Source organism: Piliocolobus tephrosceles, chromosome X (genome assembly GCF_002776525.5).
Source record: "Piliocolobus tephrosceles isolate RC106 chromosome X, ASM277652v3, whole genome shotgun sequence".
NCBI lineage: Eukaryota > Metazoa > Chordata > Mammalia > Primates > Cercopithecidae > Piliocolobus > Piliocolobus tephrosceles.
In genome coordinates, this window is record NC_045455.1 from 65,174,011 (window position 1) to 65,200,737 (window position 26,727).

Consider the following 26,727-nt stretch of genomic DNA (forward strand, 5'->3'; position numbering starts at 1 on the left):
GGAAGGGACACTGCTTGGAGGGACAGCTGCTTTTGAAGAATGACCTTTCTTATTCTCAAGGTAGCTTGCCAGCCACCAGAATAAAGGGTGGAAAACACTCAAAACCCGTGACTAGTGTTTTTCCTAAGTGTTGGTAGTGAAATTGTGACTTAGATTATGTGGTTAGAAGCCACGTACCACCTTCCAGCCTTTAAAACCCCAGATGGCCTTTCCGTGAGAGCTTCCAGAGCCTGACCGCGCAGTGACACCTCAGTCAGCAGCACATGCTGTTTGAAAGTGACAGGTGAGAGGTGCATTAGCTTCGGGAGTTACAGTTTTAAACATTTCATGTAGACTCGCCTGATTATTCGTTGATTCACCTGGGGTCGTTGATACCAAGCAGTAATGAATGTAGTCAACACTTGCTTTGTGTGCTGGGCACAATTTTTAAGTGCTAAGTGCTTCTAATCCCTGCAGAAAAAGAATCAGTGGATGCTTCTAAGACAAAGACGGACGTTGCCTTATGTTTAATACATTTATACCATTTCCACCCATATAGCATGTACTATTAATGCCTCATCTTAATTCATACCCACATGTCCTACACATTAATTTTACTTTTTTTTTTCTTGTCCTAAAGGATGCTATCACAAGAGGAAGGTTACAGTTTTTCAGATTGGTTAAAAGGATATCTTGCTGTTAAAAGGATTGCATGGTTTTAGTTAACAGCGAAATTGGACCATTTAGAAATAACCACAGTCTCTTTCAAATAGATGCAGCCCCCCAGACCTTCTCTGTGCTGATTGGAAACCGTGAATGGCTGAGGCGCAACGGCTTAACCATTTCCAGTGATGTCAGTGACGCTATGACAGACCACGAGATGAAAGGACAGACAGCCATCCTGGTGGCTATTGATGGTATCTTCTGCTGCTTCTTTCCTTCTGCTCTCTCAGAAATGCAGTTTTCTGCAGATATCAGGCAAAAGAGTCCTCCTTTAAAAAAGAAAAGGAAACAAATGAAAACCTTCCTCTCTTAATTTCAGGCCTGTTTCCCAAAAGATTACCTTTTTGTCTTTTCTCTTCATTCTTTCCCACTGTCTCCATCTTGGCCCCATAGCCAGCTCTGGTCTGGCCTCAGTCTTCTTGACCTTGAAATTCTAAACTGCCTTTGTCATCATCGTTGCTCTTGTCCGGCTGGGCAGTTCAGAGTCATCCTTCTCATTCATCCCTGCAGACAAAGCAGGAATTCACTTCCCAACAGGTTTAACTACAGGACGCATTTAAACAATGAGATCCATGTCACTCTCCTCTGTCTGCTTTATTTATTTATTATTACTTTTGTTTTTTTTTTTTAGACCGAGTTTCCCTCTTGTCACCCAGGCTGTAGTGCAGTGGTGCGATCTTGTCTCACGGCAACCTCTGCCTTCGGGTTCAAGCAATTCTCCTGCCTCAGACTCCTGAGTAGCTGGGATTACAGGCCCCCACCACCACGCCCAGCTAAATTTTGTGTTTTTAGTAGAGATGGGGTTTCACTAGGCTGGTCTGGAACTCCTGACCTCAGGTGATCCCCCTGCCTTGGCCTCCAAAAGTGCTGGGATTACAGGCGTGAGCCACCGCGCCTGCCGTTCTGTGTGCTTTATACAGACTGGTGTTGCACAGAGTACAGGTCTCAAGACTGTGGGTGTTGGCCGGGTGCAGTGGCTCATATCTATAATCCCAGCACTTTGGGAGGCTGAGGTGGTTGGATCACCTGAGGTCGGGAGTTCGAGACCAGCCTGACCAACATGGTGAAACCCCCGTCTCTGCTAAAAAAATATTAGCCGGGCGTGGTGGCAGGTGCCTGTAATCCCAGCTACTGGGGAGGCTGAGCCAGGAGAATCACTTGAACCTGGGAGTCGGAGGTTGTGGTGAGCCGAGATCATGCCATTACACTCCAGCCTGGGCAACGAGAGTGAAACTCCATCTCAAATTAAAAAAAGACTGCATGTGTTTTAGTGCTCAGATTCTATCCTGTGCTTTACATGCCAGAGAGATTAGAGTCTTTACTTTGTTAATGTTAGTTTCTGCTAATAGAAGTAACAGTATATGCAAGCAAGAAATAAAATTTATGATACCTTTTGAATGCTCCAGCCACATATGTCTTCCTCTCACATTCTCTCTTTTTTTTCCCTTTTTCTGAGTCTTTGTAAATCCACCCTCCCCTCGGCTATCAAACCAGAATTGGCACAAGTAAAGGAGTCATGCCATCTCGTGTGTCATCTCTCACTGTGTTCTTATTCACACCTCAGCCCTAAAAACCCTCCTACTTCTATAGCTAAAGAGTCACTCCAAGAGAAATTCTGCCAAAATGTTTTCTGTAGGAAAAGACAAAGAAGGATTGATTTTCTAGTTTGGACATTTATCACTTTAAGTGATATCTGTTATATTTCTTGAATTTTAGTCGCTAACGTGTATTGAGTTCTTATTACAAGTCAGGCACTTTGCAAAGTGTCATACATGCTCCTTGCAGAAAGTTTGGAACATTTTATAAAGGAGAAAATGAAATCACTCATAATCCTGTTCCTCGGGGAGCCACTGTGAAGATTTTAATTATATTGCTTCCAGACTTTTCTGTATGTCTGTAAATGCATGTACTTTTTAAAAAGCAAAAAAAACCCATTGTGTTATATAATTTGGCATTTTGTTTTTTGCACGTAACATTATTTGATGAGAACATTGCAAGTGTGGTGTCTTGGTGCGGGGTGCCCATCCTGTGTAGCTGCTGATGCCGGCTGGTTCACTCCAGGTGTGCTCTGTGGGATGATTGCTATCGCAGACGCTGTCAAGCAGGAGGCCGCCCTGGCTGTGCACACGCTGCAAAGCATGGGTGTGGACGTGATTCTGATCACCGGGGACAACCGAAAGACAGCCAGAGCCATTGCCACCCAGGTACAGCCCTTTAATATTGCAAACTGCATAAAGCTTATAAAAGCAGTTAGAGACAAAAGTAAGCACCAGTTGGCCCAGCACTGAACTGTACTCCTGCTCTTTCCCCCTCTCTGGATGCTTTTCTCTCCACATGCTTCATTCTATGGCCACGTAGTGTCACACGTGAGCACTGTGGTGCTGTGCGAAGATCTCTTCCCGGGGTTTGGGTGCATGCATCCTCGAAAAAGGAGTTCCATTGTTCTCTAACCTTTTCCCAGTGTTTGCAATGGAAAAAAAGTATGTGGCTTAAGGGCTAAGATAGACATTTTCTAACCTTTATGTTAAAGGAAGATTTTGCCAGCTCAGCTTTTCTCACTCGGGTGCTCAGATAAGTGACTCAGTCCTGGGCAGTTCTCCAGCAGCTCCTGAGGCTGAGTTTGGCCTGTGAGGACAGTACCACTGGATGGCTGCCTGACTCCTCACACAGCAGTGGCTCCAGTTTGAATTCCCAGAAATTATGCACCTCCAAATGTGTGCAGAGCTCTAGGCTTAATTGTGTTCCTTGAGGGAAGCAGCAGTACCCCTGTTTTCCATGGTCCTCCTTGCTAATGATGGACCTGTTTAGCATCCTTCCCCCCTTTTCTGGCTAACACTTGATCATCCATTCAGCAGGCACTTACGAAGCACCACGAATGTGACAGGCAGGTGCGGGGCCAGGCTCTGTGAGGAATGAAGGGGGCTCGGCTCACAGTCTTGCAAGAAGGTGGACCAGTGACGATGTATATCTGAGAAGCGGGAGAGGGGCTAGGAAAGGAAAACTGCACCTTCCCAGGACAGAGCAGGCAGCAGGAGCATTTCCCAGGGGCACAGAATAGCACGGCGATTTGGAGACACTGCGGGGAGCTGAATGGTGTGGTCAAGTGTGGCACCAGGTGCCAGACCCTGAGACTCTGGGGACCTCAGAAGCAGACCTGAGAGTTGAGCTGCCCTCCTCTGGGAGGTGCATGGGGTCTGCTGGAGGACATGAGACAGGAGAGTAGGGACATGGCTGTACAGATGCTTTGGAAAGACCATGGGGGCAGCACATGGAGAAGAAAGTTGGGGTACTGAGCTGTGGACAGGGAGACCAGCAAGAGGGTTGTTTGCACTTCCGGAAAAGGACAGGGCCTAAACCAGTACAGGGTGTTGGAGCGGAAGCCAGGGATGAACTGGCCCTATGACAGCAAACCTGCAGGGTGTGTCTGACCAACATCACTGACTGGACCCAGAGGCTGAGGGCAGAGGGGGCAAGGGTAATTTGAGACTTCTGCTGCTATCTGATACTGTTTGCCAACACCAGGCATTGCCTTTCTTTTGTCTTAGGTTGGCATCAACAAAGTCTTTGCAGAGGTGCTGCCTTCGCACAAGGTGGCCAAGGTCCAGGAGCTCCAGAATGAAGGGAAGAGAGTTGCCATGGTGGGGGATGGGATCAATGACTCCCCAGCCTTGGCTCAGGCAGACGTGGGTGTCGCCATTGGCACCGGCACGGATGTGGCCATCGAGGCAGCCGACGTCGTCCTCATCAGAGTGAGCGCGGCTGCAGCCAGGCTGTGGGTGCTGGGAGGGTGGTGGGCAGACGCCTTCCTCACTGTGTGCTCCTCTCCATCAGAATGATTTGCTGGATGTGGTGGCTAGCATTCACCTTTCCAAGAGGATTGTCCGGAGGATACGCATCAATCTGGTCCTGGCACTGATTTATAACCTGGTTGGGATACCCATCGCGGCAGGTAGGCAGCTTTTACCCACTGTGCTCCAGCTGCGCCCAGAAAGGCTTCTGTCTCCCAGGTTTCTGCTGAGGTTAGTGAGTGGCTCACTGGCTGGCTAGAGTTGTTTTAGAAAGCCTGGGTTTTTTTTATGTCCCCTGCTTTATATGTCTTTAAAGGTAAATGAGAAACTGAAGAGGACCTGAAAACTTCATTCACTCTGTTCCTTTCTAAAAAGCTAGTGGAGATGCTTGGCTATATTTTCTGAGCCCTATTTTACTGTGGCCTTATTTTCAGAGCCATTTGTTAAGACATATAGTCTGAGAAATAATCATTAGTAAGAATTATGGGGCATCTGCTACATGTTAGGCACAATTATTGGTGTTTCAGAACCTTATCCTGAACTTTAGTCCTGCCCAAGTTTCACTCTGAGTTACACAAATGATCATGGAAAGAAATGGCTTTTTGGCCAGGCGTGGTAGCTCATGCCTGTAATCCCAAGGCATGAGGAGGCTGGGAGGCTGAGGCAGGAGGGTCATTTGAGCTCAGGGGTTCAAAACTCACCTGGGCAACATAGTGAGACTTCGTCTCTACGAAAATTTTAAAATTAGCCGGGCATGGTAGCATACACCTTAGTCCCATCTGGGAGTACAGAGGCTGGGGCAGGAGGATTTATTGAGCCCAGGAGTTGGAGGTGGCAGTGACCCATGATTGTACCACTGTACTCTAGCCTGGGCAAGAGTAAAACCCTGTCTCAGAAAAAAGAAAAAGAAAAGAAATAGATTTTTCTGCTTTGTAGTTCCCCCTGATTCCCCCTCCCCAAGAAACGCCTCTCCCCTGCCCCCTGCTCCCTGCCCCTGGGAACATGGCAGTGAAAAGTTCCAGACCCTTCTGCAAGGCAGTGCTCCTCCATGGGCTGAGGAGAGATCTAGTTTGTAATCACAGCATTCCTGCCTCAGTCTCCCTTGTGTCTGAGTGGTTAGTGGTGACTTGTGTAACAGGGTGTTGGCCTCCTGAGCCCAGTGAGTTAGGCAGGTTTACTTCCTGTCCCCAGAGCCGGCTCAGGAGCTTAATGCCCCCAGTGTGTGTGCCTCTGCCACACAAGGTTGACCATACCTGTCTCCTGACCCTGTCCTGGGACCTGGCTCTCATTCCTCTTTTAAAGATGTCACGAAGCCCTGGAGGCGAGATCATCTGCAAGACAAGGGCTGTGGCCATCAGCCCTGTTTGTCCTCTGTGGTACTGTGGCTACAGGATGGGCAGCTGGCTCCCTCACCTCCTGCCACTTTTCTCCTCCTGCTCCTCCCACTCCCTGTGGTTCGTCACTGCCCTGGAGCTCGCCCTGAAATGGGATGCCACCTGTGGGTGGTTCTGGGAATGTCAGGGCAAGTGGAAGAGAGCCAGGCCCACTCGACAGCACCCCACACCCAGCTTTCTAGGAAGCCTCACTTTGGGGGGCCTGTGAACAAGATCCATTGGCAGGGCTTCCGAGCACGTCAGATGGCGACCTCACCGGGGCCACTGAGGGTGGGGCCAGCCCGGTGCCTGAGGCCCTCTCCCGGCTCCTCTCCCCAGGCCCAGGTGTGAGTGCGAGTTCTGTCTTCCCCAGGTGTCTTCATGCCCATCGGCATTGTGCTGCAGCCCTGGATGGGCTCAGCAGCCATGGCCGCCTCCTCTGTGTCTGTGGTCCTGTCATCCCTGCAGCTCAAGTGGTGAGTCCCCTCAGGCGGAGCATCTGTTGGAGACCCCCAGGAGGCCCTGTCATTCTGCATGTTCAGGGAACAGTGGAACTTGCCTCTCATTCCCCAGTCATTCACCTGGGACAAACGCTGCAGTGGCAGCCCACGTAGAGCCTGGTGTGCATGCGTGTAACTTATCAGCACTGTGAGCAGGCAATTCACTGCTGCCCATCCACATGCTGGGCTGCCCTTACTCTGCTGCTCAAGGGCTGTTAATGTGAACATCAAGCAGACATGGGTCCCTGTGTATTATCTATCATTTTTTTCTTTAAAAAAGATGTTCACTTATTTTTGGGTGCATTCATTTAACAAAAGTTAGTGGCAGCCTACAATGTGCAAGGCATTTGCTTAGGAAGTTTCTAAATCAGGTGAGCTTTCCTGGAACCATAGGGAGTTTAATATCCTTTTCCTTGGGAACTCTTGAGGTTTTGATACTAAATGTTATTAAAAGATGGATGAGAGGCCTTCACCAGGCTGAGGAAAAAAAGAGCCTTGTTTCTAGAATGGCTCAGATGCTGTTGCATTCCTGCTTTCCAGCTATAAGAAGCCTGACCTGGAGAGGTATGAGGCACAGGCGCATGGCCACATGAAGCCCCTGACAGCATCCCAGGTCAGTGTGCACATCGGCATGGATGACAGGCGGCGGGACTCCCCCAGGGCCACACCATGGGACCAGGTCAGCTATGTCAGCCAGGTGTCGCTCTCCTCCCTGACATCCGACAAGCCATCTCGGCACAGCACTGCAGCGGACGATGGTGGGGACAAGTGGTCTCTGCTCCTGAATGACAGGGATGAGGAGCAGTACATCTGATGGCACCAGGCAGGCGGGCCAGGGCAGGGACTTGCCTCCACTCGTCACAAGCTGAGCAGGACAGCCAGCAGCAGGATGGGCTGAGCTAGCCTCCAGCTTTGGGGACTTCCACTCCCTGGATATATCCAGTCATCCTGCCCTGCAGCACATGGCCTTGTCTGAAGTGCAACTGGCCTTGCCCTAGAGAGGACGGCCTGGCCTGCCTCTTGGTCTCACTGAACCGTCAGCATGGGCTTTGTCCTGGACTCTAGTCCTTGGCTGTACTGTAGAAGGTGAGAGGCGAGTCACCCTCCTCACAAACCTCTGCTTGGAGTATTTAGGATGACTGCTATGAAATGGAGAACAGCTTCATCAGGACCAAAAAACCTCACTGGGCCTTTCCAGAGAACTGCAGACCTCACTGTCAGGCTCTTTCTGATGACGCCTGTCTGTGTGCATCATGTTTCTGAGACCACAGTTTACCTCAGGTGTGCCTGTTGCTTTCTTCCTGCATAGTCTGTTCCTTTTCTCTCCTGTGTGCTTGTCCGTGGGGACCCCTTGGAACCCTGTCTGTCACCTAGGAGGGCGAGACCAGTGTCCTTGTGGTCCTTGCTGCTGCTCTCAGGTGCTTCTCCAGTGCTCTGGAGTGTGCATTTCAGCTTGAACCTGCTTCCTGGCTCGCACATCCCCAGCCAGGGAGCTTGCCACACCATTCTTCAGGTCCAGGAGAGTTCTTTTTTTGTTTAAAGTCCCCTTCTCCATGGAGTGGTGGCTTCTCAGTAGAGTGTTGTTGCTGACCAGCTGGAGTGAGGGTCTCAGAGCCTGACCTAAGAGTCCAGACTTGGCTTCCTGTGGGGTCTAGGTTCTCACAATTCAGGACGTCCTTCCATATCCCTGCCCAGCCTGTGGTGCTCAAAACGTTTGTGAGACGTGTGTGTGCAGGAGCCTCCCTGCATGGCCCCAGGAGCTTCGTTTTCAGTCTTCTGTGTGACTGTCACCTCGTGGGGTTCAATAGAGAATTCATGTCACTAGCACCTGGCCTTGTGTGGCTTGGAGAGTAGGTACTGCCCAAATAGGAGGAAAGCACAGCCTCCTTGAGCCTGCCTTCTGCACGCGCCCAGGGGCTTCAGGAAAGGAGTGGCCACAGCATCCCGAAGGGAGCATCTGTTTACCTGGCAGTGGCTCTCAGAGCAGCAGAAGGGGTCCAGTTTTAGACTCTGAAGTTGGTTGTGATTGACAGAACCCCTGGGGAGCAAACTAGTAGAGTTGGATTAAATTCTGGGTGAAACCCTTTGCTTCCACACAAAATAGTTTTAGTGACTTTTTTCAGTGTCCATTACTTGCCAGGGGCAGTTTTAGCAGCACTTTTGATAGATTACCTCTAATCTTCCCAACCAACCAACAAGGTAGCTATTGCTGTCTGCATTTTACAGGCAAGGAAACAGGCTCCAAGAGGCTGAGGGCTTTGCCCAGGATGACATAGCCGGTGGACAAGCCATGTCTGTCAGCTGTGAAGGCTTCACTCTAATTGTCCTTCTACCTTGAATAGAAGTTTTCCTGATAAGAATAAACAAGGAAAAGGTCCTTGCCTCCTGGAAGAACAAATCTACCAGGTGATCTATTCATTGTTTCAACTCAGAATGCAATTCATTCGGGAGGTCATCTGACCTTCACCTTGAATGGTTAGTTTCACTTTTTACATATAGTTTTGCAGGGTTTTATTTTATGAAATCCAAGCGCCCCGGTGATTGTGTTTTCATTGTTTTCAGCCCCCCAACTCCAGCCCGCAGCGCATTTCCGCTATCCGTCAGTAACTGTGTCCTCTCTTTATGCTTGCTTGGGGAATGTTGTTTTCTGACTAGGCTGATCATTATCTAAAGAATCTAATTCTGTTGATTTTTAAAACTTTTAGGACCATAAACATTGTGTTCTTATATGGACATGGAAATATTTATATAATTTTATAGAAAATATAGAATTTTTTTGTCAGATAACCATTTCTACTTCAAAAATATTTCATGCAATATTAGAATAAAGTTCTTGTCATTCCTCTCAAAATCTGCCTGTGAGTGAGATGCGTGGTCAGAGGCCAGTGCCGTCCTATCTTCACAAGGGCTTCTGTGAGGCACTGACTTGGCTTGATGTCTTTTTAAGGGACAGAGGAGGATAGGATTTTAACAGCAGGGGACATGAGGGTAGGCAGAGCCCCCTTGATCTGCCATCCCCAGCACTGGTGTAAGTCCCTTTCTCTAATGCAGGCCTGCCTTAGTGGCGTGTGGAGAGAATGCTGAAAGGCAGCTCTTGTCAAAGTCCCTGCCCTCCTGGGTTGGATACGGGCTTAAGTTACCGCATCGTTTGCACCCCTCTATTCTAGGGTGAGTGTCTGCAAAAGGCTGTTCTCAAACACATCTTAATCAGGAGGGATATGTTTGGGGTTCCTTGGCCTTGAGGGAGTGGGTCAGGAGGAGGAGCAGAAAAATCTTGACTAGTGGGCTCTGCTGGGAAAGCTCTGTGGGCATCTTGGGGTGGCCGGGAGGTATAAGTGAGCCACACCTGTAGGGAGTTGACAGTGTAATCTTCACCCACACCAGGACACTTTGAAGAGTGGAGGGAGACACTATGAATAGTTATGCCAGGACAATTGGCCTAAACCGGGACTATCCAGGCAAACTGGGACATGGCGCTCACCTTCCTTCAAAGGGAAATAGACATTGTGAAGTCTCCATTGACACAGACTGTCTACTTTAGAACCTTGCCCGATCATGGGTTCCGGAGACATGCTGGTGGCATAGTCCTTTATCACATTTCAAGGTTCCCCCCATATCCACATCTTGGTACCTGCACTTCTCTGTCGAATCATTGAGGTGATTATCTCGTGGCTCAATGTGACTGCATAGCTAGATGGCCGGCCCCGCCCTCCAGCACACCCTGAAGGACTTCATGCCATGCCTGCTTGACTGTTTTTCCGGATGCCTGGGTACAGAAATTTCATGTTGTGTGCATGTCCCATTGTGAAAAGTGAGGGTGATACCACCTTAGGAAGGGATCCCCTTTCTTTGGAAGATAGATACTTTCTTTCTTTTTTGTCTTTTGTTGTTGTTGTTGTTGTTGTTGTTATACTTTACGTTCTAGGTACATGTGCAGAGTGTGCAGGTTTGTTGCATAGGTATACATGTGCCATGGTGGTTTGCTGCACCCATCAACCTATCATCTACATTAGGTATTTCTCCTAATGCTATCCCTCCCCTAATCCCTCACCCCTCAACAGGCCCCGGTGTGTGATGTTCCCCTCCCTGTGTCCATGTGTTCTCATTGTTCAGCTCCCACTTATGAGTGAGAATATGCGGTGTTTGGTTTTCTGTTCTTGTGTTAGTTTGCTGAGAATGATGGCTTCCAGCTTCATCCATGTTCCCTGCCTGCAAAAGACATGAACTCATCCTTTTTTTTTTTTTTTTTTTTTGAGATGAACTCATCCTTTTCTATGGCTACATAGTATTCCATGGTGTACATGTGCCACATTTTCTTTATCCAGTCTATCATTGATGGGCATTTGGGTTGGTTCCAAGCCTTTGCTATTGTGAACAGTGCTGCAATAAGCATAGTGTGCATGTGTCTTTATAGTAGAATCATTTATAATCCTTTGGATACTTTGTAAGACTTGATCACATTTTCATGATATATTCCTCAGGCAGAATAAATCACAGCATTCCAAGTAACTTTTAGTCTTTAAGACCTTAGTGAAGAATTGTGATGGGATTACCTTTTTAATAAACAAATGCAGTAATTCTCATTTTTTTTTTTCAAAAATGACATCTGGAAATTGACATGTTAGAAAATGGATTCTCAAATTATTCTGCTAGATTACCAAGCAATCAAGATTAATAAAGGTGACTTTTATTTTTTATAAATTCAGTATAGACCAAAATCAGCCAATCAAATAGTTTAATTAGAAAGAGATTATTGAATTGCAGGATTTTTTTTTGCTCTTAAAAATTATGACAGTGTTTTAGTAGGTAAATTTCCTGATGTGTATACAATTGAGTTAGACCATTTTTATTTGCATACATTTTTCTTAATTGCATCTTTGTTTTAAAAACAACAAGGAACGTATGTGCAAAGAAATGCTTAAAGCAGCCACTTATGCTGGCTGTCAGTTTCCCTTTGCAGATTACCTTGATGTGTGAGGAAGCTGATTTGGTATTGGAAAGTACTGTGGAGCGAGGAGGACTCAAACTGCTATATTTTCTTTATTTTCAAACTCACCTTGGGCAGGCACGTAAACACTATTGTCCAGGCTTGCATTCCAGAGGGAGATGTCTACTTTGCTGTTTTTCTTTGTGTGAAGATAATGACAGGGGTTGAAATTACAGGATAGAATGTGAGAATGCTAAATAATGCTGTGAAATTCCAGAATATCCTTTATTCAGGAAGATGAATAAACAGATTTAAAACCATCCAAGGGCTAAAATGAAAAGAATTAACGGAAATTTAACATTTTTGCCCTTTGAGATGGAGATGGCTATTAACTCTTCTCAATTGAAACATAATAACTTCTTATAGCAAAAAATTAAGCATATAGAAATATAGGAAGTGGGCGGGGGGTGGGGGGGAAGGCAAATACTCCCTTCCCAGCCCCAAAAGGAAAGCCCATGAACATGACTTCATGGAGGGATGTCGTTTGTGGATGGACCACATTGGGACATGGAGGGAGCTAAGCCTTCCTGCTCCTTGTTGACCAGCACCTGACCAAGTGGCAGCCATCTGAGACAGAGGTGCTGCAGTGGCCTCAGAGAGGCCTGTTGAGAGCAGATCCAGGTTCCGGTCAGGTCGGGACAGACAATGCTCAAATACCTCCAGGCTGCTGAGTGCTGGGTGCCTGGGCAGGTTCTGTCACTCATCTTGCCTGTCTGGCCCTCCCCACAGTGGCACTGAGAGCTATTTGCATAACTGTCCCATTTCCACAGACAGGGAACCAAGCCTCAGGTTGTGCAGCTGACTGTCCAGGACACAGAGGGGTGTTCAAATCCATTTGGCACTGGCACTAAAGCCTGTAATCTGTTATGCTCCCTCTGGAAAGCTCCCTCTTCCTCCCAACGGTGAATGCTGGTGCTTTCCTTAGGAGGAGAATCTGCTTCCTCAGCGTCCCTTGGTCCCCTTACGTGGACAAGAAAGGTATCCTTTGGCAGGGCAGTGTGGCTTATCTCTGGAATGCAAGCCTGGACAATAGTGTTTACGTGCCTGCCCAAGGTGAGTTTGAAAATAAAGAAAATATAGCAGTTTGAGTCCTCCTTGCTCCACAGTACTTTCCAATACCAAATCAGCTTCCTCACACATCAAGGTAATCTGCAAAGGGAAACTGACAGCCAGCATAAGTGGCTGCTTTAAGCATTTCTTTGCACATACGTTCCTTGTTGTTTTTAAAACAAAGATGCAATTAAGAAAAATGTATGCAAATAAAAATGGTCTAACTCAATTGTATACACATCAGGAAATTTACCTACTAAAACACTGTCATAATTTTTAAGAGCAAAAAAAAATCCTGCAATTCAATAATCTCTTTCTAATTAAACTATTTGATTGGCTGATTTTGGTCTATACTGAATTTATAAAAAATAAAAGTCTGACAAAAACAACCTCCTAGTCTGCAGCTGGAGCCAAAGTAATCATTTTTTATGCATCTAGAAATGCAAGTATCAGAAGGAAAACATGGGAAGAGCGAGAGGCTGGAGGTTAGCCCTGTCGCTGGATACCTCCATGCTACAATATATGCCACACCTGTGGCGCAGCCCAGGGTTTAGCGCCTCAGACATACATTTAGTGCAGAGTACATGTTGGGATGACTCGATAGTCACCGTATTTCTTTTTATCATCATGTGCATCTGAGCTTCATGTTAAATATTCTTGCAAGTTTATATAATTTTTTTTTTTTTTTTTAGACGGAGTCTCACTCTGTCCCCAGGCAGGAGTGCAGTGGCGCGATCTCAGCTTACTGCAACCTCCGCCTCCCGGGTTCAAGCGATTCTCCTGCCTCAGCCTCCTGAGTAGCTGGGACTACAAGTGCCTGCCACCATACCCAGCTAATTTTTGTCTTTTTAGTAGAAACAGAGTTTAACCATGTTAGTCAGGATGTTCTTGATCTCCTGACCTCGTGATCTGCTCATCTTGGCCTCCCAAAGTGCTGGGATTACAGGCATGAGCCACCACACCTGGCCTGGATAAGCTTTTTTAAGGCTTGAACATTTTTTTAAAAGAAAGGGTTTTTAAAGGGTTCATAGTACTTTTGATGGCTCCAAAGCTGCCTGTTCTACCTCCTGTGTTTGGGTCTACAGGACTCCACCTCAAAACCCTGGACAGAAATCTGTCTTCAGCAGTTGATTACAAAGCTGATACCCTGGTAGCTTAGAAAACAGATCCTCACCAAAGCCCCGGGTGGCCACTTTACCTGCTCCAGACCTCTATTTTCTCATCTGTTTGATAAGAACTGCCCTTGTTACTGCCCTGAGCTAGGAGAATGGAAGGGGCAGTCTACAGGAAACTGCCCTTGTTACTGCCCTGAGCTAGGAGAATGGAAGGGGCAGTCTACAGGAAACCTGCACACAAGTGCAAGGTATGCAGTGGTCACACGTGATCTCAACAGGTAGTGAATGTGTCGTGCAGTCTCCCTCAGATCATCCTACCTCTTCGCAATTAAGTGCAATTGGGGCCTCAGCCTTCTCATCTACACGAATGGAGATAATAATAGTTCCTGTCTACAGCACTGCCGTGAGGGTATGCTAAGGTCGTCTGAGTAAAGCACTTAGAATAGTGCCTGGCACATCCGGAGTGCTCAAAAAATGCTAGCAGCTGTTGTCATCACTGTTAAGAGTGATGATGTCTGTATTATAGAAAACAAACAAATTAAAAAAAAAAAACAAAATAAAAAACCCCACCTCAGCCTTTGTTCCCGGAGCAGGTAAAAGCCATCTTTCTATGTTGGGGCAGAAGAAGTTCCTATTTTGGGGTCTGCTGCTGAGACTTAGTGGACTGATAACAAAAGTTTGCCATTAAAAAGAGCTGCATTTATCCAGTTACTGGACACCAGGCCAGATCCCCAGTTCTCTTGTTTCTTGGTGGTCTTTGCATGTGTACTCCACCTCAGTGTGCCCTGAGTCCAATGGAAGACCACAGAATGTAGGGGAGGTTAACACACTGGCCTTGGAGTTGGGCAGACCTGAGTTCAAAACCCGACTGTACCCCTTAAGAAAGTCATTCACCATTCTGAGCTTCTGAATCGGTATAAAATGAGTTCACTGCTGCCTCAGTGGCTTGTGAAGGTTAAGTGGAATTATGTATATAAAATGCCTAGCACAGTGCATGGCACACGGCGGACACTCATAAAAGGCAGTTATCGTTAGAATGGCACTGATGTGGCATCCCCAAAGAGGGACCGGAGAAGTAAAAGCTCTCAGGGAGTAGCTGGGATGGCCCTAGAATGGGATGCAGGCTCCTGGAAAATATGTATTGACTGCCTGAGTGATGCTGGTGCACAGTGGGGATTGGGGACGTGATGTAAAGGGTGCTAGTGAGCGAGAGTGTGGAGATGAGGAAAGTGATGAGTTTTCATGTGGCATTTCAGTCTGGGTTTAGAAGACAGGACCTTGTCTCATTCAGCCCACCTGCCTTATATTCAGTAATTCGATCATTTTCAGCAACCTTTTAAAATATCTTTCCGTTTTCTCCAGGACAGAATTACATCACCTTTAGATATGAATTCCTAAATAATGTACTAATTTTTTATTAAAATAGAACAGTCTTGCTCTGCTCTTTCCGGTGACCCAGCTTTGGGGGCTAAATATAAACCCAGCACAGTGGTATGGTACTTCCGTCACAGCAACGAGTGGGCCGTGGTATCGTGTGAATTTAATCACAGAATAACCTGCTATTAATAGTTCCCAGGGTGGGGTGGGGAGCAGTAAGGGGATCGTCTATTTATTTATTTATTTATTTTGGAGGAATATGGGTGTTTTATAAACTTCCATTTTCTCCTTCCTATTTAGTGTTCGGAATTAATGCTAAAATCTACATAAGTTTAGATCCAGCTAAAAATGTTAACACTTGTTACTTCTGGGACCTCAAAGAAGCTGATATTGCCGGTTTGTGACATAGGGTACACTTATTTGGGTTTATTGGGGTTTCCTATAAAGTATGAAGCACTAGACGCTTCAGGCTGTGGGCTTTGTTTTCCCCTTAAAGCTCCACCCATTTCTAGTTAATCTTTGTTTTTCTGAATAACAGTGTTTTATATATGTTTGCTTTATTATTTTATTTTTTAAATTGATAGATAAAATTGTATATATCTATGATGTGCAACATGATGCTTAGAAGTATAAATGCATCATAGAATGATCTAGTAATGTTTTAATGTTACTTGTGCTATCACTGTCAATTATCCTTGCTCCCTGTCCCACCTTAGAGCATTCAGAGGATAATTCCATCCCTTCTGCTCCCAGCACGCCCCTGTCCCCACCCACCGCGCGCGCGCACACACACACGTGCCAACCATGAAGGGGCCTTAACCTTTTTGCCTCTCACGGGCTCTTCCCTTCTGAGCCTAAACATTCAGCCTGCTGTAATTCTCCAGGGTTTTCCCCTGTGTCATCCATGGCTTTGCTCCGACTACGCTCTCACCTCGGCAGTGGGGAGGACTAGTGAGTTGTGTCCACTGCCTATGAAACGGATCTCCTGGAGGGACCCAGGTTAGCTTGGCCTCTCCCGTGACTGGGAAGTCACCAGAGCATGAGGGTGGAGCTGGAGGTGGCTTCATCCACTGTAAGTGAGGAAGAGAAAAGCCACAGCAACGAGGTCACTGCAGGAGGGGCTCCCATCTCCAGGTCCCCAGGGGAGTCCTGTGCCCACACGGAGCCTGGGAAGATTTAGGGAAGGCACAGAGCCTGCCTCAAGAAACCAGTGCAGGGAAGACAAGACACACACATGTACACCACACACACCACATACCACACACGCATAGACACAACACACGCCACACACACCACATACCACATGCATAGACACGCCACACACACACCACACCACATACCGCACACGCATAGACACAACACACACGCCACACACAGCACATACCGCACACGCATAGACACAACACACACACGCCACACCTCACACACACGCCACACACAGCACATACCACACACTCATAGACACATGCCACACGTGTGTCACTACACACACAACATACCACACACACAGCAGTCACATACACACCACACACACCTCACATACACATATGCCACACATACCACATACACATAGACACATATGTCTATACCCCACACACATTTGCATACAGACATACCCCACACACATTTACATACACATATGCACCACACCATACACCACTGCACACATAAACAGAGTGCTACGCACAGCTAATGACAGAAGGAACTCCTGTGTCTTAGGGATTTGGTGAGGAGGAAAAATCATGTCTGGTCTCAGCTTTGGGGAGGAAGGGTGGCATCTGGGCTGGCACTGAAGTGTGATTTCGTGGAATAATATGAAGGTGGAGGCCTGGGTGGGAAAGGGGTGTTTCGGGGAAAGCCACGTGGTCAGGGCAGAACGGGCAGAGCATCTCTCCTTGGCAAGTTGTGGGAGGAAGTGTGGAAGGGGCATGAGTTACCAAGGAAGGCTCTGGTACACATCTCTATGCATGTCTGTAACTACTGGAACTGAGGGGCTGCTGGGACAGCTCTGTGTGGCTATATTTGTGTGTTATGTGTAGGGGTGTGTGTGTATGTGCATGTGTGATGTGTAGGGGTGTGTGTATTGCTGTTGATAAACCATCTAGATCAGTACAAGGAAAGAAAAAGTTAATTCCACCTTTGGTAGCGTCTATTCTAAGAATCACTTCCTCGTTTCTTTCAGTTTCTATGGAAAGTGTTCACAGGCAGTACTTTTGATGTAAGAGGACAATTAAGTGGAGAAATCACCAGAAAGCTGACCCTATTTTCTACTAGTTTAAATCAGTTTTAGAAGTCAGTCGATGAAATGTGGTGTTCCTGCCAGGTGCTTAGCCTGGTATGAAACAGGACCCCTGTCCTCAAGCTGCTTTGCTAGCGGGGGCCTAGACAAAGGCAGTGGAGTTTTGGGAAAACAAGTGAGCGACTAAGAAAGAGCTAAACAGTGGTGCACTCCTTCTAAGTGCAAGAGAAATTTAGAAAGGAGTAATCTCTAGTAATGCCAGGAAGGCTTCCCAGAGGAAGAGGTGTCAAGGGCCTGAGGTCCTTACGTGTACTGGCTCGCCCCCTGCCGGCAGATGTTGTTATATCAAAGGTTCTGAGAAGTCCTGCAGCATAGAATCCACATTTCCCAAACATACCGGAGGGACCGCGGAATCTCTCTTCCTGCAATACAGTTCATATCAGATACAGAGAATTCTGAGATCTTCTGGGAATGCTGCTCAGAGAGGGTGAGAACTGAGTAAGGTCAAGCACAGGAGGGATTTGCTCAGGAGGGGAGGAGAGGGCTTATGATCCAGGTGGTGTGTGATCGTTGTATGCAGTGGGGGGTGCAGCCTGGCTGCTGGGGAGAGCAGGAAAGGGGATGAGAGGCTGAGTGGGGCCACACTGTTTGGGGACAGGCAGAATTCAGGCAGGAGGGAAGGAAGCAGGCACAGCCAGGCAGTGCTTTCTTCTTTCTCTTCCCCCAACTCAGGAGACGCCACCATCCCCTCCCTGCCCCCTTCTCTGAACTGCGGCCCCAAAAATGCAGAAGTGGGGGTCCCAGGAAGAATAACAGAGCAGATGGGGGCCCTATCCCTGGACTCAAACCCACTGGCATTATTGTGAAGACCCTCAACAGACCCAGCACCCCTTCTCCTGGGACTGAGGGAAAGAGGAAAAGAGGTTTTTGTTTGTTTTTGTTTTTGTTTTAGAGAAGGGGTCTGGCCATGTTGCCCAGGCTTGTCTGGAACCCATGGGCTCAGGTGATCCTCCTGCCTTGGCCTCACAAAGAGTTGGGATTACAGATGTGAGCCACTTATGCCCGGCCTGAGGGGGTGTTTTTTGGTTGTTTTGTTTTAAACAGTGGGGGAGGAGAGTCCATCTGAGTATGGCGCCAACCTCCAGAAGGCCACCAGGTGGCCAGTCCCAGACAGGAGTGACTAAAGGGCAGGGCACCGGGGAGAAGCAGCTGCAAAGCGGGAGGGTAGCTGAAAGGTTGAGGAAGGGGTGATTTTCAAAACTGATCAGGAGTAGGTTGTTCCTTCTCTTCTTTACCCAGCCCCAAGCCCTGAGGGTGCCTGATGGTTATTGTTAACTCGAGATAATTCATAGAGTCCCCAAAGGGGCTTCATCTGAGGGGTGCCAAAGGGTAGGTACCCACCTGGGGAAAATAGGACCAAACTGCTGCCAGTGGGTGCGATTTTCTCTTGATGTTCACCTGCTATGAAACCAGAGCGCCTCCTAGCTTTGGAGGACAGCTGCTCATCTCTGCAGGAGTAGCTGAGGGCTAATTGGGCTTGGGGGATTGTCCCCCTGTCCTCCCCTCCCCTTCCCTTCCCTCCCCTCCTCTCCTCTTTCTTCTTCCACCCCCTTCTCTCCTTCCATCTTCCTTTTCTTCCTTCCCTTCCTTCTCTCCTCCCCTCCCTTCTTTTTCTCTCTTCTTCTTCTTTGAACAGGCAACTTTGGAGCTGTTTGTCTTACCAGTGGCTCTCAAGTCCCCAGCCCCAGCCCCAAAGCATCTGAGTGGTGGCTGCCGGCACTTTCCATTGTGAGATGTGCTGCCTGAGGGTCTGGTGCTTGGCCATGGGCTGGCACCTGACCTCAGTGTGGGTGTGGCACAACTGACACTGTTGTTTTTGCTGGCCTTAACGAGCCACCCATTCCATCGCCCCAGGTGACTGTGGTGGTGGCAGTGAAGCCTGTCAGCTCACAGAGCAGCTCCTTACCAGCCCATTTGCATTCTGTCTCTGGAGAGGTCCCATCACAGGCGATGGGGCAGGGAGGACTGAGTTGCAGCCCAGATCTCAGTGTCTAGGACTGGACTTGGTTTGTCAAAAGTGTAGTCTCCCATCCCTGCTGGCATTGGCAGGCTGCAGTGCAGAGTGCCCGGGGCTCATCGGGATTTGCCAACAGAGGCTTGTCCAAGAATCATCCAGCCAGCTCCACGTGAGGTTACGTTGCTATCACCTGACTCTGATGGAGGATTCAGACAGCCCACTCCATACCTCCAGCACCACACCCTGCAGCAGGCAGAACAGTGACCCCCAAGACATCCTCATCCGAATCCTCAGAGCCTGTGAAGGGCAGAAGGAGCCCGCCCTGCACATGTGATTAAGGGTCTTGACATGGCAAGAGGATCCTGGACCATGTGGGTGGCCCCAGATAATCACAAGGGTGTTTCTAAGAGGGAGGTAGGATCAGAGAGGAGAGGCAATGATAGAGGCAGAGGTTGGAGGGATGTTAATTGGCGATGGAGGCAGGGCCACAAGCCAAGGACTGTGGTGGCCTCAGAAGCTGGAAGAGGCGAGGAATAGATCCTCCCCTAGAGCCTCCAGAAGGACCCAGCCTTGCCCACATCTTGATTTTAGCACGTAAGACCCATTTCAAACTTCCAACCTCTGGGACGGTAAGAGGACAAATTTGCATTGTTTTAAGCCATGAAGTTTGCAGTAGTTTGTTACAGCTGCAACAGGAAGTGAATCCACCCACCTAAGCTCTTCTGCAGGTGTGATCCCTGTCCCACAGGAGTCACTGCTGTCGCCTCGGAGGTTTAGGCTGCAGTGAGTTGTGATCACACCACTGTGCTCAAGCCAGGGTGACAGGATGAGACCCTTTCCCAAAACTAAATAAGTAAAAATAATTTTAAAAATTGTGAAAAATGTTAACTGCTTTGTATATAGAAATACAGCAGTCCTGGGAACAGGAGCCTAAGCCGGGGCCACGCCCACCAAGACTTCTCTAAAGAAGCCTCTGAAGCTGAGCGCATTTGGGAATCACTAGTGTATAAACAGGGCTCTTTCCTGGAGGTGACCCTCATGTGTTTATCTGCCCCCTGAGTCATTAAGAAAAGGGCATGTGCCCAGCATTTCCCAACGATCTGTGAAACCTTTTTTCAAGTGATAACTCCTGCGTTTGGGTGGTCTGTAAAGGATGCACTGATATGCCGTCTCCACCCTGTGACACTCCCTAGTCAGAGGCCAGGGCTGCCTGCAGAGAGGTGTGAGGGAGGAACAAGAACACAAAGACATTAAGCCTTGACGGTTATGTTTCAAAAAGCACAACCCACATGTATAAAGAAAGAGTAGAGAGAATGCATGATCAGGCTGAACCAACACACATATCCCCAACACACACACACACACGCACACACGCGCGTGCACAGTGGGTGGGGAGGAACACTGATGAGAAAAAATGTGAGAAAGATTACATCAAGTTGAGTTACTGAGAAAATGCTTTGGACCTCCGCTCCCCAGCTGAGCGGAAGAGTGGGGAGAGCAGCAGGCACATGTCTGTGAGAGAAAGGTGCCTGAGCACCTTAAGTTCTGACGGCTTGAAGGTAGAGCAGACCATTATCCCCTTATGCTGCAGTAATGTCCTGCCAGAGGAGTTGCCCAGAGCTTCCCCTGTGGTCTGGGTGAGCAGAGGACAGGTGCTGCCTGGATGTGTGCTCAGGTGGGCTTCTGACAGCAAGAGCTCCGAGGCAGAGGCTACCTGGTGTGCCTTAGAGAGGCACAGCCCCCAGGTAGATTCCCTTGCCTGGAAGTAGACTCGCAGGAACTGCTCTGAGCTTAGACACTGAAGACTGAGGAGCAAATCTGCTGCTGGGCTGGAATGAGCAGCCTTCTTTCCTGCCCTTGGATCATTTAAGTCTCCTGGATTCCTGTGAGACTTTGGGAGCCTCCTGGAGTCCAGTGACAACCAACCTGTAATTTCCAGCCAAGTGGAATTAGAAGCTGGACTAGCAATTCACTAGAGACCCAGGTTTATGGATTGAGAGGCAAACCTGCTAGATACCCGAACGCCTGCTCTGCACCAGGTCTTGAAGGAAAACCCAGGCTTGCCCCATCTCTTGCCACACACCTTACTGCTCGTGGTCACTGCAGGTACTTGGCAGCCTGAGAGATGTGCAGCCGCTTCTCAGTTCTTGGATCAGTGTCTGCGTATTGACCAGGGTCAGCACTCAGTGGCTGCCTCCTGATCCAGCGAGCTCTCTCCCTAGTTCCTCTCCCACCAGGCATCACAGAACTGTGAATTGCAGTTATCAGAAACAAAATGAAATGCGTTTGAGTCAAAGGGGAATCCATAATTGGGGCACAGCAGTGTTGCAGGTTCACAGCTGGGCCTCAGGCACCGTGGGGCAGAGAATCTGAAGGCCACTTGCAACAAATACTCATTAGGTGACTGTTGCAATTGTAGGTGAGGGAGCTACAGCCAAGAAACCATTCCGACAAGGCTCGTGCCCTTTGTGAGTTTACGTTCTAGTGGAACAAAGAGACAGCAATAATAGGCAAATCCTGTCATTTCTGTCGGTGGAAAGTGCCATGAAGACCCTGTAGCAGGACAGCAGGGTAGAGGAGGCAGTGATGAGAGGTGGGGAGGAGGATTGCTGTGGGAAGGTGCTGCCCTGTGAGTGTGAAAGCCCTGAGGGGACCCGGCTGGGAGGGTCAGCACTGGTGCACATGGGTAGGACGGAGGGAGGCAGGAAGGACAGGCCCATATCTCAAGGAGACCAGCAGAGCAAGAAGCTGACACTTCATTGCAATGCTGCTGGAAGACATTGGAGGGTTTGAAGGAGGGGCGTGACATGATTTGCTTCATGTGGTGAGTGGATTGTAGGGGAGTGAAGAAGCCATGCCCTACCCAGACTGCCTGGCACAGAGCAGGAGTGGAAATAGACGTTGGCTGAATTACTGTCAGTCTTGTCTTTTCTCTGTCGAGTCTTAGCTGGCTTGAGACCATGTAGTTCCCTTCATCTGGAAAAATGACACCAAATAGTCTATAACTGGCTTTTATCAGATGCCTGTTTCAGGAGCCGTGCAAAATACAGACAGCAGCTCACATTTTTCTGCTGAGAGGTAAAACGCTTGCTGAGAGTATGTTCTTTGGTTGCAGGCATATACATTGCTATTAAAATGCCTCTTGGATTCCTCACTACAATGTCATACCTGGACTTCCACAGAATAATTCCATGTACTGCCTAGTCCTTAACTCCTCAGCCTGGTGATAGAGGGTCCCCCTCCCTCCTTTCCTTCTTTCCTTCTTTTTCTCCTTCGTATTGATCCACTATGAGCTAGGCATGATGCGCTAACAGCATAGAGATGAAATGAATGCCTTCTCTGCTTGCATTTGAGTGGGGGAGTCAGAAAAGCAAACAAGCACAAGGAAGTGTTACGGGGACGCTGGCAGGTGAGGAGAGCGACATGCTCACGCAGGTGCACAGCAGGAGACCCACAAAGGCAGGTCACCTTGGCACCATGTGCTCGGGACACAACCGAGAGGTCTGCTTAGGGAAGTGGACAGACAACTTGCGATGTGTGTCATAAGAGAAAGTACTTACTCTGCAGCGTTCAGAATGAACCAACGGAATCTTTGTGTATCAATATGGGGAAAACACAGTGTTGAGTGAAAAAAATTACAGACATACCTAAAGAGTCACGAAGATTTTAAAAAATCGCTTTATGTATTGTTCTAGACACCAGCCTCTGTGGTCAAAGTACAAACATGGTTTGAGGCTCTACACCAAGTTTAGATCAGTGGTTTCCTATGGGGAGCAAGGGAGGAGAACGGGGTCTGGGAGAGGTGTGTCAGGGCCTTCGCCGTATTTGTAATTTGTTATTTCTAAAACTGTGAAGCAAATATACCAAAATGTCAGCTCTAGTTAAATCTGGGTAGTGGGTCAGGGATTTTGTCTTATTCTCTGTATTTATATACATACTTAAAATATGTGTAAATTTTAAAAGATACGTGTGGGTCTGGAGTTTGTTGAGAGGGCAGGACTAAAGCTGTCACATTGGCTCACCTTCACAGCAGGCTCAGGCTCAGGTGAAGCAGTGGACTGGGGAGTTTCACCCGGGCCTCGGCACTGGCCACCGGCACCTCACACAGAGGCAAGCACGGGCCTTGGGAAGCACTTATTTTTCACAAAGCAGGTAGGGAAAGAGAAGAAACAGATGGGAATAGGAGGAGGTTTCAGAAAGGAGCAGAGCCAGGTGGGATGTGTGATAAGGAGGTCCAGGAAAGAAAAATAATTTTTTTTTTTTTTTTTTTGCGGAGCGTCGCTCTGTCGCCCAGGCTGGAGTGCGCCTCCTGGGTTCACGCCATTCTCGTGCCTCAACCTTCCGAGTAGCTGGGACTACAGGTGCCGGCCACCTCGCCCGGCTAGTTTTTTGTATTTTTTAGTAGAGACAGGGTTTCACCGGGTTAGCCAGGATGGTCTTGATCTCCTGACCTCGTGATCCGCCCGTCTCGGCCTCCCAAAGTGCTGGGATTACAGGCTTGAGCCACCGGCCAAGAAAAATAATTTTTAATTATGGGCTAGGCATGGTGGCTCATGCCTGTAATCCTGGTACCTTGGGAGGCCAAGGTGAGTGGATCACTTGAGCTCAAGAGTTCGAGACCAGCCTGGGCAACATGGCAAAACCCTGTCTCTACAAAAAAAATTAAAAAAAAAAAATTCAAAAATTAGCCAGGCATGGTGATGTGTCCCTGTGGTCCCAGTTACTCGGGAGGCTGAGGTGGGAGGATCGCTTGAGCTGGGGAGGTTCAGGCTTCACTGAGCTGTGATTGCACCACTGTGCTCCAGTCTGGATGACAGAGCAAGACCTTGTTCCAAAAACTAACTAACTAAATAAAAATAGTTTAAAAAATTACATGGAAAATGTCAACTGATTTGTATGTAGAAATACAGAGACTAAGAGTGAATCCCCATATGCCCACCCTGAATATCTTGAATTAAATAATTGTCAAAATTTTGCCATATCATTTTTGCTTCTTCTATTCCTCCTTTTCTTTTTCTCTTTTTTATTTGCTGAAGTAATTTAAAGTAAATCCCAGATGCCATGTCTTTCCACCCCTTCATACTGTAGTGTACAATTCTAAAATATTCAGACATTGAGAAAGATTTTTAAAGAGGGAAGTGTCAGTCGCATTAAGTGTTACAGATGACTCGAGATGAGGACCAAGGGGCTGTCTCCAGGATGGAGAACAGCTGAAGGTGCAGAGGTGGCAGGCGGAAGTGCTGACCCTGAGGCGTAGCTGGAATTGGCACTAGGAGTTCACAGAGGGCCTTTGAGAGAAACATTCAAGAAATGCCAATCGTTATTTTGAGAAGTGTGATGGTAAAGAGGAGAAGGAAGATCACATTCGAGCATGCAGGGATGAGGCACAGAAGTATTTTTAGGATGGAGAGAGATCAATATTTGAAAGCTCAGGTGACAAGTATGAAAAAGGCAGCAAAATTGATGGAAGAAATTCCCAGAGGGACAGAAGGGAATGAGAGGACACTGGGGTGAAATCTCTCATTAAACAGGAAAGAAGTTATTGAAACATCTAGAGGTGGGAGGAGAGGGGCGATGTTCTCAGAGGACCCTGAGTTTGCAGTTTGGGACATAAGAATTCGGAACTCCCTCGGGACAGAGACCGGGGTCAACCCAGGATTGTGATGATATTAGGATTTATCGGGTGGCTGCTGCAGGCACTTTTGTCGTCTTGTTTAAGCCCCATCAACGCATTTTACAGCTCAGGAACGTGAACTCAGAGATGTGAAGTAACTTGCCCAGCACATACTTAGTAAATAGCAGAACTGCTTTTAGCGCAGAGCCCTTCTGCACAGCCCTGAGGAACACTGTCTTTAAACCGCAGGACTCACTGGTTCCGTTCCACCAGTCCTCAGCAGCGTGTGCGTTCCCTAGCATCTCCCAGAAAACAGCTCACTGGATTGGCTCGGGTGTGTAAGGGTACCTGGATATGTGAGCAGGGCAGGGGTGGCAGAACATGGAGGATTCAGGGACCTAGGGGTACCTGTCCATCTTTGTTCTTGAATTATATTATTTCCTCTGGAATTCCTGCTTCTACTCTCTCCCTCTTTCCTTCCCTGTGTACCCTCTCTGGGGCAAACTCCTCTTTGTCCCCAGCTGCCCCCAGTCTTTTACCCAGGCTTAATAAAACTTGTCCTTCACCTGGCAGCATCACATCCCCACCAGCCTGCTGCCATTTGTTGAGAAAGAGAGACCTGGGATGTCACTGGTCCACTGGCAAGTCACTTAGATGAGGAAGGAACAGTGACCCTGCGGAGCTCCATGGTGATGTTCGCAGGTACAGTGTGGGACTAGGAGGTAGGTGGGCTGGCACCCGTAAGTCATATTCATGCTCTTTTGTGAATATCTGCCTGATCAGCAGGCGGGGAACTAGGGCCTAAGCCCACAGGTTAGCGTTAACAGGGCGTTACTTGTCTTCCTCCGCCTGAGGGAATGGAGAAAACACTGGTGAGGGAAACAGACCTGAGTTTGGATCACGTCAGCCGGATCACTTGTAATTGGTTAAGATAGGTTTCTTCCTGCCGATGTCCCCTGCAGCACATACACGTTCCCTATGTCAGGTGCTCACGCAGCTTCCCAGAGCCTGAGGATGCAGCGAGAATAATGCCGGAGAATGATGCACAGGAATGCTCGGGGTGGAGGAAGGGTTGAAGGGGTAGAAGGGTACTGAATTCTTGCTGGCTTAATTGAAGGGGGAAAGAGTGTGTTTAGGATTCTCAGAAGAGAAATCACTGAGGTAAAATAAATTTTAGGTGGATGATTTAAAAGATGAAACTTAAGGATTTCTTGGGTAACTAACCTGAGGTGACCCTGAGGGACTCTGGGCCAATGGCGCCCCAGAGACCCAGGCCCTGCCTGGGATGCAAACCTAGGAAGGAGGCTGGGCTCGTCCGTGCTTGGATGGCTGGAAGGGCCAAACCCAAGCCAGCGCCTGGCTCCATGTGGCTCCTTTCTCTAAACTAAAATGCAGACTAAAGTAAGATGTTTTCAACAAGGGAAGAATGCATTGATGATAGCTCCCACTTCCTGAACCTTAAATATATGCCAGGCACCGTGATAAGTACGTAGAAACCCTTTACATATCTATTCTCCCCAGCTCTCACACAGCCCGTATGTAAAATACTATCGTTCCGCTATTTCATGGAGAAAGTTCTGAGACCAGAGGACAGAGGCTATTCACTGGGCCGTTCACTGAAGCTTCTCCCTCAAGGCTTCTGTAATGCACAGGCCCCTGTCAGGCTGTGGCAGGGGCCCAGGCATTCGTTTTCTTGGTAATGTGTTTTGCAAGTTTTGCAAGGTTAGTTATTACTATTTCACTTGTAATTGGTTAAGATAGGTTTCTTCCTGCCGATGTCCCCTCCAGCACATACACATTGCCTGTGTCAAGTGTCGGTGATTTTTTTTCTTCTTTTTGAGATGAGGTCTCGCTCTGTCACCCAGGCTGGAGTGCAGTGGTGTGATCTCGGCTCACTGCAACCTCCACCTCCCGGGTTCAAGTGATTCTCCTGTGTCAGCCTCCCAAGTAGCTGGGACTACACGT

General features: G+C 48.1%; 1 protein-coding gene across 1 annotated transcript in view; it reads left to right on the forward strand.

Annotated features, from left to right (window-relative positions):
- ATP7B (ATPase copper transporting beta) overlaps positions 1-9,209 on the forward strand; it is an 80,587-nt gene extending 71,378 nt beyond the window's left edge. The window contains exons 17-22 of the mRNA XM_023187415.1: positions 753-896; positions 2,764-2,906; positions 4,248-4,451; positions 4,534-4,651; positions 6,237-6,339; positions 6,904-9,209. Of these exons, the coding sequence (XP_023043183.1) occupies positions 753-896; positions 2,764-2,906; positions 4,248-4,451; positions 4,534-4,651; positions 6,237-6,339; positions 6,904-7,177 (986 nt within the window). The 3' untranslated portion in view covers positions 7,178-9,209. The remainder of the gene's footprint in view (positions 1-752; positions 897-2,763; positions 2,907-4,247; positions 4,452-4,533; positions 4,652-6,236; positions 6,340-6,903) is intronic.
- The last annotated feature ends 17,518 nt before the right edge of the window (positions 9,210-26,727 follow it).